Here is a 19,129-nt window from a genome sequence, read left to right on the forward strand (position 1 = left end):
GAAGGAAGTTACACCAGATGACATCATTCATCAGTCTGTTGCTGCTAAATAAATCTTAGAAAATTTAGAGTTGGTTCCTGGTCAAAGACTAGAATCCCAGAGTGGCTAAGGGATTGGGCAGAAATCAGCATTTTGAATAGTAGTGCCATGACATGAACAGGCAGCAGAGCTTCACCTAACCTTTGAAATAACTCCTACAAATCTCCTTATGAAGCAACTTAGTGGTTTCTCCATGTCCTTTCCATCTCATTGGTCTTGAATTGTGATTTCTCATTCGACTTGCCTATGGTTATGTAACTCCTTTAGAACTGTAGTCAAGTAGTTCTGTCATTTGCAGTGCTTTGTCTTTTGAGTCCAATAAATTAGACTATGTAAATTTCTATATAGCCTTTGACAGTGTACAGTCCAATGTGCATGTGCAGGTGCACATATATATGCATTAACAGTTGCCTGCTGTCTTTTTGGGGAGATGTGAGCAAGAGAGACTACAATATATTGGGTGAAACAGTAATATTACATTAGATTTGGAAATAAGGGTTTTTGGGGGTTTGTTTTGTTTTGTTTTGTTTGTTTCTTAATTACTTAAGATACTATAACAACACAAGAAGATGATTTAATTTTATGTTTACTTTTTTAACATTTTAAAGCTTTTCAAGGGTTCAAAAGACTTACTGTAAAGGAAGTAAGTTAATTTCCTTTCTAGGTCAGCTGCAAAAAATGATCTGATACTGGTTACATTGACTTCACAGTTACCTGGTAGGATGGATTAAAACTAACTGTTGCTTCCTTTCTTTTTCGTTAGGGCCAAACAAATAATCTGATCTTACTTTCTTTTCAATCATAAATTATCTTACTCTTTTAGTCCTTAAGGTAGTCTTTCTCTAATGTAGTAAATACAATAGTTCATCTGGACATGGAGGTCTTCTAAGCTGGTAAAATGTCACTTTCTTGGCTTCCTTAAACACATTTTTAAAGTTAACACACTCACTCTCACACCCCATTCCTGCTTTTCTGAGCTGAGGACTGAAATAACCGTTTTAAAAGTCACATATTTCCTATAGGTTCTGATGTTTAAGAGTTCGCTACACTAGGATGTATTCTTTATTCAGTGCCGATTGTGCAGCTATGTAGATTTTGTTTGTTTGCCATTCTAGAGTTGGTAACTTTAAAACATACCAAGGTAAACTCCTTCTTCAACTTCTTCCAGGGAAATAGTTTCTGACATACCTAGTCAGGACAAACCTGGAAAGAGGGCATGCTTTTTATCAAACTGTTGTAATTTTTCTTTTTCTTTTCTTCTTCTTTAGGGAGGTTCTACTGCCCCTGGAAGTAAACGTTGGGTATCACAGTGGGCCAGTTTGGCTGCTAATCACACACGTCATGACCAAGATGACATCAGATTGGAGTCATCTGTGTCTCTTCCACTAGAAAATGGTATAAAAAGCTGGTTTTGTCATAATTTCTGCTGAAGAAACCTATGAAAGGGAGAAAAGAGTACCTACATAAACAGCTTTCTTACTCTTAGTACCTGTTTTATTTTTTATGAGTACCTATTTTATTTTTGATGCTGATACTTGTGAATTGTGGTGGCGTTAGTATACCTCTTCAATATAAAATGGACTAGTAACTACAAAGGGACGTCATGTTAATGAACGCTTCTTATTCTGAAAATTATACGCTGTTAAGAGATCAAGAAGTAACTAATTATTAGTCATCTACTACAGATATTTTTTTTCCTACAATTCCAGCATTTCCTCTTATTCCAGTTAAATTTGAAATTTTCAGCATCAAAAAAGCTTAAAAGATCAGGTGAAAAAAAAGTATGGTTTAGAAGTAGAAATGATTTTGTGTGTACACTGCTTCTGAAGATATACTACTATCGACAGAACATGTACAATATCCTTTTGTCAGAAATTGGTGGGTAATTTTTTTTCCTCCTATAGTTTTGAGCAGCTTTTTAGGGTTTTTTCTTTTTTTTTCATTCTCCCCAAAAAGTTACATTGAGAAGAGTAATGTGTGTTCTGTACTTTTTTGTTACAGCTGCTGTCTTTCTTTATATTTTTCAAGAATCTATGTCTGTTACAATTTCAGAGCTAGCCTCATCTTTGACCTGTAAGTTAGTCTCTCAGAAGACTGCATTTTTAACTAATAAACCCAAATCTTTACTGCTCTCAGAGCGGAACCATGTGATTCTCTCCCTGCTTAGACTGAAAATCTAGTCCCAGCACTATGCTCAGCAGTCAGACCTATTGCAGAGAAAAAAATTGCCTTAGTTCTTTGGGCATTTGTGCTGAGGACCCACCTTCTTGGGTCAACTCTGTGTCTTTTCTTACTGAAGACTCTCTGAAATTCACCAAGAAACAAGTTACATGCTTAAATATATGTAAAAGATTGGATCTGGTAGGTCTGTCTGAGAGAAGTCAGTCTTCATGGGTAGCAGTCATACTGATTTTCATTGAACCTCCATTTTTTTATAATTTCTGAGAAAAACAGTCTGGGAATTAGAAGGTTTTCTAATAGATTCCAGAGATATCACCTGCTTCTCAAATGAGTATCCTAGGACGGATTATGCAAAAAAAGATGTGAGTCATTTTGCATTCTTCATCAAAGGTGTGGTACTGTGCAAAGAGAAAAGAAAGATTGAAGGGCTCAGAAAGTAGCAAATATGTGTAACTGTACAATATGTACAACTGTATACAAACAGTATGGTGGTTGTTACTCAATTAAGTGCTTAGATAATTCTTGTAGAGAGGTGTCCTGGGTTCAGGAATAGCAGGCATTTTTCTCCTTCTTAGCAGCTGGTGCAGTGCTGTGCTTTTGCCTTTCAGCCTGGGAACAGTGCTGATAACGCCGATGTTTTTAGTTGTTGCTCAGCAATGTTTACCCTTACTAAGGACTTTCTGAGTTTCATGCTCTGCCAGGGAGGAGAGGAAGCTGGGAGGAAGCAGAGACAGGACACCTGATCCGAACTAGCCAAAGAGGTATTCCATGCCACAGTGCATCATGCCCAGTATACAAACTGGGGGCAGTTACCCAGAAGGGATAGATCGCTGCTCAGATCGGGCTGGGTATCAGTCAGTGGGTGTTGAGCAGTTGTATTCTCTCCACTTGTTATTTCCCTTATCATCATTATTATTGGTGGCAGCAGCAGTGATTTGTGTTATACCTTAGTTACTGGACTGTTCTTATCTCAACCCATGGGAGTTAAATTCTTCTGATTCTCCTCCCCATCCCTCTGGAAGTCGGGGGAGGAAGAAGCTGGGGGAGGGGAGTGAGCGAGCAGCTGCATGGTTCTGAGTTACTGACTGGGCTTAAACCATGGCAAGAGGGAAGCCCTGTATTCCAGTTTGTATTCCTGGAACAGCCAATGCTGGTGCAAGCCTTGATAGAAAGATTCCCAACAAGTTATATAGAACTGTTGTTTATAGATCTCTCCTGGTGTAAAGTGAATTGACAGTTGTGTGTTAGTACATATGACACATTATATTACAACAACTGGCAAATAAACTGCAAAAAGAATAATTTTCTATCCAAACACTGAAAGTCAGAGCAATTTATAGAGCAATTTGTATTATCTCTGTATGTGCTTGCTTCTGAGAGAGTAACTGTTATGTTTGTTGAACAGGCAAGGAGGGCACAGTCATGACGGAAAAATAAAATTTCATTTCTAAAATGGGGTTATTCAGTATCAATTACTCCTTGCAACTGTTCATGGGATGGCTGTGTTTTCCTGACTAAAGAAAAATACGTATCCACGAAGAATTCAATGAAAGCACTTTAGCAGTAGTATTGCATTCTTTTGATACTTTTTATACATTTTTCTATATATTACTATCTACAGTGTCTTGTTTGGGTTAAAAACATTCTCTTTGCTCTCTCAACCGTAGTAAGTTCTTTCTTCATGAGTGGGGCTTTTCAGTACTGCTGAAAGAATGTCTCATGGGGAGAGGCTGTAGACTTTTGTTGAGACAAGACCTTGAGCTGTGGAACAGGCGAGTAGTGAGGAAGGAGGAGGATCTTACTCATTCAGTAGCTTTGAAATCTGGTGTTATATTTGTTCAGGAAGACTTGCTTTACACTCCCTATTGTAATGGTACGCTGATATACCAGTGATTTTTATTGTACCTATTTTAATTTACTGCAAGAGTGTAAAAATTTTACATTCATATATACGGTCCAGTGTACACACCTGGCTAAAAGAGAGTGATTTGAGGGATAGCATACCTTATGTAGCTCAAATTCTTGTATCTATAAAAAGGAAAGTTTTCATATGAGTGCAATCCTAGCCCATATTATGGAACATACTTACTGAAATTACAATGAAGCAGGAAAAAAATGCCATAGTCCCTATGTAAGAATGCCACAAATGTTCACTTTTGCAGTGTACAGCCACAGAGTGTCAGCAGGGTACTAAGTAGACCAAGATGCCACACAAGCAGGCAATTGTTCAATTACAATCAACCTTATCCATGTTTGGGAAGAAATTCTGTCTGTTTGTAGCAGAGCTGGAAGACAGGGTGTTGTTCTCTCTTTGCACTCTTACCCTGCTTCTCAAATGACTCCTTCCCTTTTCCAGCAGTATGCTAGTTTTCTGAAGTACACGTTCAGAAGATGGCCTTTTGTGTCCTGTTCACATCTCTGTGATAAACCAGAAATAGTTCATTGCAGTATTTCCATTGTAAGAGTTTAAACATTGCTTTCATAGACACATGTTCTGTATCAGCACTTTGGATTGTATAGAATTAACTGGTCTCTTGTATGACACCCTAAACGTTCTACTTCTAGTAGTAGAGAAATATTTTTTTATATATGTAATCACTTTTATCAGCAGATACCTGTTCTAAACCATGTTAGCACATGACTTTGCTCAAGTTCTTAACACAAAATGTATTGCAAGAATGAAATGAAATAATATAGCTAGTTACATGCAACTTTATAGTTTGGAGGTAGTTAATGTAATTCACAAACAGAATTCCCACTCTTTCATAGGAGGAGTGTTTCCAGTCTTTCCTGTAAACAGGAAATGATGTCAGTAATGGGCTAAATTGGAGAAAGTCCAGCTCATGTTAAAGAACACGAACATTATTTTGAAAGTTTTCTACCCAAACAGCTTAGAGGATTAGTCAAACTTCCGTCAACTGAGATTTTTAAGAACTTGTTAAGTGTTTTTCAGCATTTATTTATTTGTCTAATTGATCCTGCTGTAGAACAGAGGGACGGACTGACTACTTTTTTCAGTTGTATTTTATGTTGGTACATTAGTCTTACCTTAATATTTTTACCTTGCTATTGAATGAATTCTCACATTTTTTTTTTTCATTTTTAGACACAGACATCAGTGAGTCTGGTCTTTCTGTTAGAAGCACTGGTTCAGCTGCTTCTATGACCAGCCAAGGTGAGCGAAAGAGGAGGACACTTCCACAGCTTCCCAAAGAGGAGAAAGTGAATGAAAGCTCAAAAGCAAAACCGACATCTCATCAGAGATCAGAAATAGGTGAAAAGCAAGACACTGAACTTCAGGAGAAGGAAACTCCAGCTCGTCTCTCAGATGCCGATAGCAGAAGTGTAACCAAGTCCAGCAGAACAATGAATGGTCTTTCGCCCAAAGCTACCGGAGACAAAGTTTTTTCTTTCCCCAGCTGTTCGAGTAAAGAGCGAGTTGAAGCTGGCAGAGAAACTTCTGTGGTGAAACAGGCTTTAGCAAAAATTCAGCAACAAGAAAGAAAGGAGCAAGGACACTGGACACCCACAAAATTATCCTCTACAAAACCTGCTGCAAACCAAGTTGAGAAAGGTAGGGAGGAGATCACTATGTCACCCAAAACTTCAGGTAATCAAGACAAAGCTCCTGGACACATTACAGATAAGGCAGAAATGAAGTTGCTGCAGAGTGAGGGAAAAAGAAGAAAAAATGAGGAAACTATTAAAGGACAAACTCCTAAACCATCTGGAGGAGAAAAAAAAGAATCTTCAAAACCATTAGTGAGGCAAGGTAGCTTTACTATAGATAAGCCTAGCACAAATATACCTATAGAACTTATTCCTCACATTAATAAGCAAAGTGGATCTGCTGCCCCTTTAGCATCTGCAAACAGGATACGTGACCGAAGTGATTCAATGGACACTGATTCCAGTCTAGATACAACACTCATTTTAAAAGACACAGAAGCTGTAATGGCTTTCCTTGAAGCTAAATTGCGTGAAGAAAATAAAACTGATGAAGGTCCAGAAACTCCAAGCTACAACAGAGATAATTCCATATCACCAGAATCTGACGTAGATACAGCCAGCACAATCAGTCTTGTTACTGGTGACTCTGAAAGGAAATCCACACAGAAGCGCAAGACCTTTACAACCTTATATAAGGATAGATGCTCCTCTGGTTCTCCTTCAAAGGATGTTTTAAAATCTTCTGCAACAAGTGCCAGAGAAAAGATGGAAAAGAAAACGAAAAGTCGGTCTTCAGAAGGTGGCTCTAGGGCTGACACTCGCAAAGCTGTGCAGTCCAGTGGAAGGATGAGACAACCATCAGTAGATTTGACAGATGATGACCAAACATCTAGCGTACCTCATTCTGCCATTTCTGATATCTTATCATCTGACCAGGAAACCTACTGTGGCAAATCACATGGAAGAGTTCCTTTTGCCTCAGCAGATGAACTTTTACATTCCAAGATGGAAGGAAAGTCAGCTAAATCAAAAACTTCTCCTGTTGCACTTGGGCAGTCTAGTAAATCTACCACTCTTCCAAGACCTCGTCCTACAAGGACTTCTCTCTTGCGCAGAGCACGGCTTGGTGAAGCCTCTGATAGTGAGCTTGCTGATGCCGATAAGGCTTCAGTGGCTTCCGAAGTGTCCACTACAAGTTCTACGTCAAAACCTCCATCAGGGAGGAGAAGTATTTCCAGAATAGACTTACTTGCTCAACCCCGCAGAAATCGACTTGGCTCTTTATCAGCACGTAGTGATTCTGAAGCAACAATAACTAGAAGCACTGCCTCATCTCGTACCCCAGAAGCTATTCTCAGAAGTAGTGCCAGGCTAGCATCAGCAGGAGATAGTAGTAAAGTTTCTGCTAGAACTCGAGCCAATAGCATTTCTCGACTTTCAGATTCAAAATCCAGATCTTTGGCTTCAGCTCATAATTCTCCCTCAGGTATGTGACGCTATTTGAACTAGTTTTGTACACTTTTATTTTTTTTCATGTGTGGATTTTTTTTTTTTTTTTTTTTTTTTTTTTTAATGAGTGGTAGTTCTTAAGAGGCATTTGTTGAGTTTTAATGGATGGAGACTTTCTCCTTGGAGTATGAGACTTCCTGGGCAGGGCTTGTGGACAATTCTCATTTAAAATTATAAAAACAAGATGTTGCAATTCTTTAACAATTTGGTTATTGTTTTAAACTTGTAACCAGTAACAAAGAATTGCATTTGGATGTGGCAGCATTAGTACAACACCAGAACAGATATCTCTTTACTCAAGTCACAATAGTAGAAGTTCAGAACTACATAGAAGATGCAATATTTATTTGTAAGATAGGCTTGTAAATATGGTGAATAGCAAATGTTTCCTGAGGTATCTGTAGGATAACTATAATTTATCATTTAAGATTAGCTTCCAGAACTACGAAAGTGAGAATTTTTTGGTAAGAATAATAACAAGGTAGATATGGAAAAATTAAGCACAAACACTACCTAAATAGAATCATAGAATAGTTAGGGTTGGAAAGGACCTTAAGATCATCTAGTTCCAACCCCCCTGCCATGGGCAGGGACACCTCACACTAAACCATGCCGCCCAAGGCCTCATCCAACCTGGCCTTGAACACCGCCAAGGATGGAGCATTCACAACCTCCCTGGGCAACCCATTCCAGTGCCTCACCACCCTCTCAGTAAAGAATTTCTTCCTTATATCCAATCTAAACTTCCCCTGTTTAAGTTTTAACCCATTACCCCTTGTCCTGTCACTACAGTCCCTACTGAATAGTCCACCCCCAGCATCCTTGTAGGCCCCCTTCAGATACTGGACGGCTGCTATGAGGTCTCCACGCAGCCTTCTCTTCTCCAGGCTGAACAGCCCCAACTTTCTCAGCCTATCTTCATACTGTAAAGTGAAGTCATTTAAATTAAAATGTTTGCCTTGTCTTGGAGTAGTTTCTGTTCTCTGTTCCAAATCTTGACAATTTATGATTTCATCATGATTTCCAAATTATGTTCATCTTCTTTTGTGTTCCTTTACTGTAATATTATGTGTGGAAGGAAAAATAAGTTGATTAATTTTAACTACTTTTCTGTTAGAAGTGAACATAATACTTTCAGTGAAAGTACTGTAAAAGAGTGCCAGCTTTTTTACAATAGCAATATTAGATCAACCAAAACTAAAATGAGTTAATTCTAAATAAGTGAACTTTCATGTGGAGTGAATATCTAAAATTGATGACCTCTTGCTTTTTGAATTGTCATACTAACAACTTGACTTTGTTTGAAGCTGATCCACAATTTAAGAAAAGTATAAATAGAATAGCTTCCAGTGTTGTGTGTTGCTACTGAAATTATATATTGTCCTTTATTCCTTCCCATTCAGGCTTGATATAAACATCTGTGATAAATTTCCCACAGTCCTACTGCACTTTTGATGCTTGTATATCATAAATATACCTTCTTAGGATTCTCAGCAGTGTTCATTCCCTGGCTAGGTATCTTTTGGCTGTTTCATTAGCTGAATAGAAATTTCTGTAGAGATACTAATGAGGTGTTCACTGAACTATAAAGTTGAATCTGTTTAGTGTTATGACAGGTGTCTACAAAGATAAAAAAAAAAGTGAAACTTCAGAAAAAAACCTCAGTCTTTGTAAGATATCATTGGAAAAGTAGCATGTGTTCAATTTTAATTTAAGTTTTAAATTGATGTGTGCAGCCTGAAAGGCTGGCAACATTAGGTCAGGGAAGCCTGTCAGTTAAGACTGCTCCTATATGTTTGACAGTTAGCACTAGTTCACATTGTGATATTGCTGTCACTTCGCTGCTGCTTGTTTTTCATAAAACTATATATGGATTTTGAGTTTTGTGTCCATGTAAACTATTGCATGCTTCCTAATTTTTTCCCAGGTTGCTGCATTGAAATGGTTTGCTGCTTGTGTTCAAGGGAGTGGGTGTATCTTGCTCTTCCCAGTCTATTAGGCTCAGTCACCTTTGTTAAACATTCCTTTCATTTACCTGCATTACACAAAGTTTTCTGTAGCTTGTATAAAGTACTCTTTTAAGGAAAGAAAAGATGCCATCTTCTCTTGAGCTACCCCAACCTAACAAGCTAGGTATTTTTAAAAGACTGTTGTTAGAAAAATCTACAGTAGAAATAGCTTCTGTCATGAAACACATCATCAGTTTACATGTCAAACTCGGTGAGAAGCCAGTATCAGTATAAAGGTGAAAAAAATCTGAAAGCAATAAGTCAGTCAGATACTTTCAAAACAAAATCATGGCATAATGAATCAATCAAGTCTTGTTACTAAGCAAAGAATATTTTTACTACTTTTTAGGATTTGGAGTTCTGGGTTTTGCCTGTATCAGTAAGCTGATTGTATAATTTTTTTTTACTCATCTATTGAGAGTATACATTAGGAAAATCTGATCTGCTTTAAAAGTGGCATAATCTTCTAGTATATGTAAGAGTGCATGTATATGTATTTATCTCCTATTATATATAGGCTACTAGTCAGTCATTTTTCCTTTAGCATCTTATACAATGATGCTACTAACTACCCAACACATCAAGCTATTAATAATATTACTTATTTTATCCTTGCATAAAAATATTTAAAATATCTTTTAATGGAATGTGTTAATTCTATGCAATATATAAAAATAGAACGTTAGCAGAAGCTTTTCAATCCAAAACATATAATTCCTGAATTTAATTTTGTTTCTAGAAATATCAACAATTCACTTAATTTTAGCACTTTAGGCAATTACTAGTGAAGTACCTGATGCAAGTGCCTCAACTGTTTGAATGTGTTTTACACATTTAATCAAGGCATAACGGTGATGCACTTTCCTCTGTCCTTGGACCTAGAAAGACTGGAAAATGAATGATCATTACCAAGATAGAGTTTGTTGGCTTGGGTTGATTTTTTTCGTATCTTTTACCAGAAAACTTGTTGCTGTTGCCTTCTCAACAGAGATCAGTTAACATTACCATATTGTAGATCACTAACCATTGGCAGGAAAATCCTGCTTCTTCAATCCAGTCTATCAAAGAGAATATTATTTCCACATTTCCCAAATCTTTTTAAATGTTCAGACATACATCCCTGTAAAACAGGGGCAAAAAAAGGCTTCCTTTTAAATGAGAGGGCAAGCAGATAAATGGAATGTTTTGGATGAGAATAACCAGCATTAGAGTAATTAACAGGGTGTTTCTGTGGTAGGAGGCTTGGTAACTGACAACACTATGAAGACACGTGAAGCAGAATTAGGATTTTTTTACTGCAAGAAATGAAAGATTTAATCAAGGCTGAATCATCAAATAGTAGACTGTGATCAATAAAAACAGAGAAGACCAAAGACCTTTTTTCGCAATTGCAGAGGAAAGTTGATGTTACAGAAGGGGCTGTTTACTGGGAAAATTAAAACAGGATCAGACCTAGTGCAAAAGTGCAACTGTAAAATTAAGCAGTGAGTCAGAGTAGAGAGACCTTGAACAACTAGTTGTGTTCAGCAGCTTTGCAGCCTTGCTGACCTAAATGTCATTGCAAATAACTAGCAGATAAGTTGATCAAAGCTGTTGGGGGAGGAAAAAGGAAAAAATATTGAACATGGAGAGAAAACAACCCTTATTCCAGGGTCTTTGAAAAATGTGAACCTTGAGAAGACATCAGTGAGAGTGTAGTATAAGAGACATGCTTAATGAAGTCTGTCCTTAGGTCTTAAGTGACCTGATTATGGTGTCCAAATCATCAAAATTGCCAGCTTAAGGTGCTGTCAACACGTTATACTTCTAGAGTAGTCCCCAAATCAGGTTGGTCTGCTGATGACTTTAGCCAGAGTTTTAGAGGGATTTTTAATTATTGGTACTGATATTCACAGTCTTTGCTGTCTAAGATAGCTTGCATGATAGCTTTCAGAAATCTGCATAAACTACAATGACATATTGGGGCTGCTTAATTTAGAAATAGTATTAAAAGCATATACGTGCAAATATATCACTAGCTTAATGGGAAACATGCTTGGATATTGCTTGTCAAGAGTTGTACAACTTTGAGACTTTTGCTGTTAAGCTTGCAATAACTTTTTCCATATATTAATGAGAAACTCATTGATAATATATAAACAGCATTTTAAGGCCTTAAAATCTAATGACCTTAAAAAATGTAGAGGGATTTTGTGATACTATGTAGACAGTTATTGATGTTACTTCAGTTAGTGTCTCTGAAATGTTTACGCTTTCATAAAATTTGGTTTTTTTGATTGAATATAATTTAAGAATCTTTTCCTAAAAAGTGTGGGTGGAAAAGAGGATCTAAGATTAATCTCATCAATATATTTTTTTTAAGCAAATGCTTCTAATCTGAATGTTTTAATACGAATTAACATGATAAAACGCTATTTTGTACACAGAGAAATCCAAGCTTCTCCCAGACCCAGATCCTGATGTTGAAACTTACAGTGGTAGAGTACTAGAAATCAAATCTGTTTCTGATATTTCACTTCTCATTCAGTTTTTAGTTTTTAAATATATGATGACATATGCTCATTGTACAGTGCTGAGTTGCTGGTCTAGCTCACTTAAGAGGTTTGAGATAAGTTTTATATTTATTTTGATGCATATAATTTGAGCTGGGACAAAGAACTTAAACAAAAAATGATGGTAAAATGTGGGCCCAACTCATAAACTCTTTGGATTTCAGTCACATATTGCTTGCATGCCATTGGTGGGGAAATGTGCTTTTTCTGCTTATGTTCTACTTCCCTAAGATCAAAACAAGTTTGAAACCTCTAAAAAGAGAAGAGTTAAGTGACTGGAGAGACATTTTTATATTCAATTTATATTATAATATATTTATATTCATTCATTTATATATCAATAAAGTTATTGAAAAAATTAGTAGATTTGTACTTGATTTGAAGTCCACATTTAAACATGAAGAAAATTTCAGCAGTATATTTCTGTTTTCAGTGATTAAAAATGCATTATTTATATGAGGGAAGGGATGTAAGCTTATACACCAAGCTAATTATTCTACATATTGTAATTTTTGAGAGCATTGCACAAATCTTTTCTCAACCAAAAATTACTTTCACTATTTGTTACATAACTTCATATTGATGTATACTTCAATTTTAATGTGTTTTAAAATGTTTCAGGAGAAATCATTATTACTTCTTGCATTTTTATTATACTAAGCCAAATATACATTACTTGAATCTATTCCTCTTGAATTACTGGAAGATGATCACATACTTTTAAAAATTTCTACAGTAGTTATAGAGCCTCGTGAATGTCAGTGAGTATGGGGATAAGTCCCTTGCAAGAATTTAGCAGGTTGTCATGATGAGAATTCCTTTACACTTAGTGCTGTCTCTTCCTGCTGGGAATGTTTGAGGACAGAATATCTGAAAAGCATTTTCTACACTTTAATACTTCACAGGGGGACAATAGCCTCCTACTTAGTTTCAGTTCTCTTACACTTCAGGCTGTCTTCAGGCAACATGGCTGTATGTGCTTTACGTGCTACATGTGAGAATATATGGGTTTTTCTCTGAGGCTGCTGGTTTTTTAGATGTGTTGCTGATTTTTATAACACTTAATTTAAACATTTTTTTATGTACTAAATACATAATGCATCATCTAGGATATATATGCTTTCCTTAAGTAAGCATTCATTCCAGGCTTGGTGCCAGCTCCATCCTTCCTTCGTGTCTCTTAATTTCTGTGTATCATGTAAACCATGAATGAAACTTGGGGAAAAAATCTGCAGAAAAAGTGCAATCTGACTGTATACTTAAATGTTAATGAATTGGGCCCTTGTTTTGTAATGCAGTTTGCTTGACCTCGTATACAGTTACTGGCTTTTATATCTTATTTCACTCATCATTATACAAAGAGCATCCGTTTTACGTTTCTATTAATACTTATTATTTAACACAAATTTTGTAGCTTTCTTTTTAAGATGTAGTAAATAAACCTTTTGTGAGGTATCTGGGGATTGGTAATGAATAGTTGTGTACTTTTGTGATGTTACTAAAATAATACTGTTTTTTCTTATTAAAGTTGCAATAATAATTCTTTTTTAACAATTAAACTAATTTAGTAAGTGCAAGATGGAGGCGCTTTCCTACAGATTATGCTTCCACCTCAGAAGATGAATTCGGATCAAACCGTAATTCTCCTAAACATACCCGTCTGCGTACCTCTCCAGCCCTGAAAACCACACGACTGCAGAGCACTGGGACAGCAGCTCAAAGTAGCAATACATTCAAGCACAGAATAAAGGAACAGGAAGACTATATTCGTGACTGGACTGCCCACCGAGAAGAAATAGCAAGGTTAGTTTTAAAGGAGTGCCTCTAAAATGACAAAGATTTGTACCCAGCTGGTTATACAGGTACATATAGAAGAGAAAGAGGGCTAATGGATCTTCTGTACCACTCACTGTTCTTATTCTCTAGGTGAATGAATAATTTAAAGTTCTCATGAGACTGGCAGACAGAGCACTTACGTTACCAGCACATTTTTTCTAATGGAAAATGATAGTAATTTCTGACTTATGATAGCCAGATCCCAGAAATGAACTTCTGATTGCATTAGTGGGACTTGCAGAAGTCATCTGTGGTAATGGTGTATTTCCTGAGGTTGAAGTATATCTGATTTTTTACTACCCATACATTTATACTGAGGTAAGATTTCAGATCAATGCATATGTGATGGAGAGGAGAAAGGGATTTTGGCAGTGTGAAAGACCATGTTCTCATTTTAATTTTTTTATCTAGACATTATTTCATGATAGATAATTTCAGATTTAAATCATGAGTACTCATCAAAAAGTAATTTCTTTTATTGCAAGTCCCTGAGATTAATATAGCAATTCTTCTATTATTGCTAATCGTACTCTGCTTCAGATGAACCAAAGAAATATTCTACATTCTGGTAATCCATTATTCCCATATTATGCAATACTCAGGCAGTGGAAGCTTCCAATAGCTTGCACTAGATAAATAAAACTATGTAAATATATAAACGTTATCTAAAACTTAGATGCCAGTGTCCAGGTTCTGAAGTTTTTAACAGAACTCAATTTGGAAGCCTAAACAAGGGAAGTGTTTTCCTTTTAAGATTAATACTGTGGTGTCACAGATGTGAAGCATTGCGTTTTGCTTAGTGTGATTGGTTATTTTTTGTTTCCTCTTCTTGTTACTGTTTTTCAACATTTGTTTTTCTAGTATTGTCTGCAAAAGGAAAATACTCAAGGAAATCTGATAGCACCTTGATAAATCATGAAATAAACATCTTCAAAGCATCTTTCTAAAAAGTATCTAGAGATAGATCTAGGGAGGAATGTGTGTATCTGGGGAAAAAAAAATATACTCATAGCATATTATTTTGTCCTTATAAAAATTGCTGTTGAACCTCTATTTCAGTGAAACTTCTTGGTACATTTTGCTCATCTACGAGAGATTAATGCTGGAAGTAATTGACTATCCTGTCTCAACTTACTCGATGATTATTTGTGCAGGGCTATTTTCCCCCTTGCACTTCGTACCATTTTCTTCATTTAGGCACTGGTTTTAAATTTGTTTTAAAGGTCATGTACTTACCCTGCCTTTTTCACCTTCTTTGCTTCCATTGGAAGTAGAGGCTCAAATTGGTATTGCCCAATTTGTGATTATGTATAGAAATTTTACGCAAACTGAGCATGTTTTAGGTTAAGAAAGCTAGCACTCAGTGGTTGAGAAATGCCAGGCTACTGTCATCTATTGTCACTGCTTAAAATGCCAGTTTCCTTGGTTAGCCTCTGCTGAGCCCCTCTGCTCTAGGTCACTAGTTGATGCTTTCCGTACATCTGTGTCTCTTTGTACTGATGCAAAGTATTGCTCCTCCGGGTTTTAAGTTTAACTTTTGTACTTCTAAAGATATTTTTGCCCCTGCTCCCTTTGCCTTGCTAACTATAGTTTACCGTCTATTATTGTCTACCCTGTAGGGTTTTCTTTTTCCTTCCCAGCCGTTAGTCCAGCCTCCGTGATCAGAGTCCCTTCAACTCTGTTTAGAGTTTTTAAAAAAGTAGTAAGACAGTTGTACATTCTCATTAAAACTGATTATTTTGTTGATGTTGAATAACTGATTAGGTGTACAGATAATTTCATAAAACAAATGTGGAACAGAAAGTAGTGTAGAGACTGTATGCCAAATATTTCATTGCATCCATGTACCATCATATTGCATTTTAACTGGTCTTCCAAGATTGACCCAGTTTGCACTTTTCATGGAGTCTACAATTTACAGACGTTAATAAAATTGAAAATCAGAAAGTGATGTTTGTAAAAGCTTAATGGAATAACTACATTTTATTTAAAACTACTTTGGCCTGGAGGATACACCCTCAGAATAACAGGAGCTTCACATACATTTTATTTAAGGATTTTAAAGTACCATTATAGAATCATAGAATAGTTAGGGTTGGAAAGGACCTTAAGATCATCTAGTTCCAACCCCCCTGCCATGGGCAGGGACACCTCACACTAAACCATGCCACCCAAGGCCTCATTCAACCTGGCCTTGAACACCGCCAAGGATGGAGCATTCACAACCTCCCTGGGCAACCCATTCCAGTGCCTCACCACCCTCTCAGTAAAGAATTTCTTCCTTATATCCAATCTAAACTTCCCCTGTTTAAGTGTTAACCCATTACCCCTTGTCCTGTCACTACAGTCCCTGATGAATAGTCTCTCCCCAGCATCCTTGTAGGCCCCCTTCAGATACTGGAAGGGTCTCTGTGAGACCCTCTGTGAGACTGCTATGAGGTCTCCACGCAGCCTTCTCTTCTCCAGGCTGAACAGCCCCAACTTTCCCAGCTTCTCTTCATATGGGAGGTGCTCCAGTCCCCTGATCATCCTCGTGGCCCTCCTCTGGACTTGTTCCAACAGTTCCATGTCCTTTTTATGTTGAGGACACCAGAACTGCACACAATACTCCAAGTGAGGTCTCAGGAGAGCAGAGTAGAGGGGCAGGATCACCTCCTTCGACCTGCTGGTCACACTCCTTTTGATGCAGCCCAGGATACAGTTGGCTTTCTGGGCTGCGAGCGCACACGGAAGCCGGCTCATGTTCATTTTCTCATCGACCAATACCCCCAAGTCCTTCTCTGCAGGGCTGCTCTGAATCTCTTCTCTGCCCAACCTGTAGCCATGCCTGGGATTGCTCCGACCCAGGTGTAGGACCTTGCACTTGGCATGGTTAAACTTCATAAGGTTGGCATCAGCCCACCTCACAAGTGTGTTGAGGTCCCTCTGGATGGCATTCCTTCCCTCCAGCATATCAACTGAACCACACAGCTTGGTGTCATCGGCAAACTTGCTGAGGGCGCACTCAATCCCACTGTCCATGTCACTGACAAAGATGTTGAACAAGACCGGTCCCAACACCGATCCCTGAGGGACACCACTCGTTACTGGTCTCCAGCCGGACATCGAGCCATTGACCACAACTCTTTGCGTGCGGCCATCCAGCCAGTTCTTTATCCACCGAGTGGTCCACCCATCAAATTGATGTCTCTCCAATTTAGAGACAAGGATGTCGTGTGGGACAGTGTCGAATGCTTTGCACAAGTCCAGGTAGATGACGTCAACTGCTCTGCCCCTGTCCATCAGTTCCGTAGCCCCATCACAGAAGGCCACCAAATTGGTCAGGCAGGATTTCCCCTTAGTGAAGCCATGCTGGCTGTCACCAAGCACCTTGTTGTGTTTCATGTGCCTTAGCATGCTTTCCAGGAGAATCTGCTCCAAGATTTTGCCAGGCACAGAGATGACACTGACTGGTCTTTATTTCCTTGGGTCATTCATTTTCCCCTTCTTGAAAATGGGGGTTATATTTCCCTTCTTCCAGTCGTTGGGAACTTCACCTGACTGCCATGATTTTTCAAATATGATGGCCAGTGGCTTAGCAACTTCATTCTCCAGCTCCTTCAGGACCCGCGGATGGATGTTGTCAGGTGCCATGGACTTGTGTACGTTTAGATTTTTAAGACTGACTTAATGTAGGAAGTGTGACATAGTAAAGTAAGGATAAGAACGGTTTTGGTAATCCAGCAGTTCAGAACTTTTATGGGTACCTTAAAAGTATTCCTGTTTCATTGTGTTTTTCTAATACTATGGATGTTCTTTCAATACAGGTAAAAGCTGTATTGAAACTGTGTTTCCTGGAGCAGGGTAGGGGGTATTAGGAAATTTGAGTCATGTTTTAGTTTTGCCTCCCTGCGTTAATTTGCCTTGTATGATTGCTAGGTGTGATGCAGGAAGCGCTAGAAATCTGCAAGGCAACCTACTGTTGCAAGTGAGTAAATAGTGTGTTACCTAAGTCTCCTGTTCCTAATTATACAAAACATATTCCTTAAGCAATACTTTCTGTTTCTAAAAGTTAACGTAGAAGTACTTGAAAACTTCATTTATGAAAAGTCAGGCCCAACTCTTAGATGGTTTTTAATTTTCTTTTACATAGTGCTTTTTGTTTAGTGCTCTATATTGTTTCTGTACAGAAACATTGAGTACTGACTACAGCTTACTATCAAGTTGAAACTAATTCCAGATTTTGTTCACTTGACTAGTATTTGACTATGATGTTGGTCTAACAAGTTCTTTGCCATCCATATTAGAGTTGTTTATTATGATATTTTCAAGATTCATTTAAATTCATTTTTATGTAGGCATCTGACATTTTATGTAATTTTGTTTGCTTGGTAAGAACTCTGTTGAAATGGCTGTGGCATGCTGAAGCATTGCTGATTTCTGTGGAGAGTTAAGTCTTACTTGATTGATAGTACTTCTCATTATAGTGTTTAATGACATTTGTCTTCTGGAGGATATACTGATAATTGAGATTTCCTGGGTTTTGTTTTCTTAACAACTATTCATTAAATACCAAAATTTGTCACAGAAATCAAATGTGATTATTAGCAACTTGTGTGTTTAAAGAAAAACATGATATGATTGTGTGAAAAAAAGGAAGTAAGTGCTCTGGTATCTCTATTACTTAGAATATTAGCTCAAACCTTGGAGTTTTAATGGTATGTATATATATGAACATGAAATATAGATTAAAATTGAACCAAAAGATGTAGTAATAATAGGCACTTTCCATAATTTATTAAAATGAGCAGTTGACTTGTTTTCTGCTTTTGTGTTCTAGTCTTTGATAGTTTGAATTCAGAAATACAGTGTGGAGTGGTAACAGATAATTGCCACATATACATATAACTGGGGTAAGGCTGCAGAAGAATATCTGAGCTGCACAAGGTTGCACATTATTGCGGATTGCTGATGGTTAGCTAGAAAATCTAGTGTTCAAATTTGACTGGAAATTATGTTTTCCTTTCTGGTTTAAATTCTGCTCACTCTGTCTTAAGCTATGTTTAGGTCAGTGATGTCCATTCTTTTTGACTTGAAGAAAAAGTGAAAATAAAGAGCAGAAAGAATCTCACCTTTAACAAGCACTGGCCAGCACGGTGTGCATCACTGTCACATGGCTGTGCAACTCCTTTCACTTAAGTGGTGGGTGTTTTTGTTCACAGAATCCTTGGTGGCGCAGAATTAGCACTGTTGACTTCTGTGCCTTCAGTCCTCTCAGAAGTGTGAAAGGGGATCACTTTGTGGGCTGCTCTGAAATTCTTAGGTCTTCTGAACTGCTTGATCCAAGGTGGAGATTCAGGGTGCCATATTTAGGAGGGGGCTTTTAGCTTTGTGGTGGAGGATTTTTCCCCTCCTTTTTTGGGGGTGTCCTGGGGAGGAGTAGCACAAGCAGAGCTAGGCAAGCTTCCTCCCTCTGCCGAGCAGAATACAGAGCAGAGCAATTTTTTGATGTGGTGGATCAGAAGAAATCATTACCTGACAATTCAGATGTAATTGTGTAGTGCTAGCATATCC

At 37.6% G+C, this 19,129-nt stretch overlaps 1 protein-coding gene across 1 annotated transcript in view; it reads left to right on the forward strand.

The window, feature by feature from the left end:
* Positions 1–19,129, forward strand: part of CEP170 (centrosomal protein 170) — a 76,112-nt gene that overhangs the window by 44,537 nt on the left and 12,446 nt on the right. The window contains exons 11-13 of the mRNA XM_080616498.1: positions 1,308–1,434; positions 5,327–7,156; positions 13,309–13,543. Of these exons, the coding sequence (XP_080472624.1) occupies positions 1,308–1,434; positions 5,327–7,156; positions 13,309–13,543 (2,192 nt within the window). The remainder of the gene's footprint in view (positions 1–1,307; positions 1,435–5,326; positions 7,157–13,308; positions 13,544–19,129) is intronic.

The sequence above is a fragment of the Psittacula echo genome (genome assembly GCF_963264785.1).
Source record: "Psittacula echo genome assembly, chromosome: 4".
NCBI classification, from domain to species: Eukaryota; Metazoa; Chordata; class Aves; order Psittaciformes; family Psittacidae; genus Psittacula; species Psittacula echo.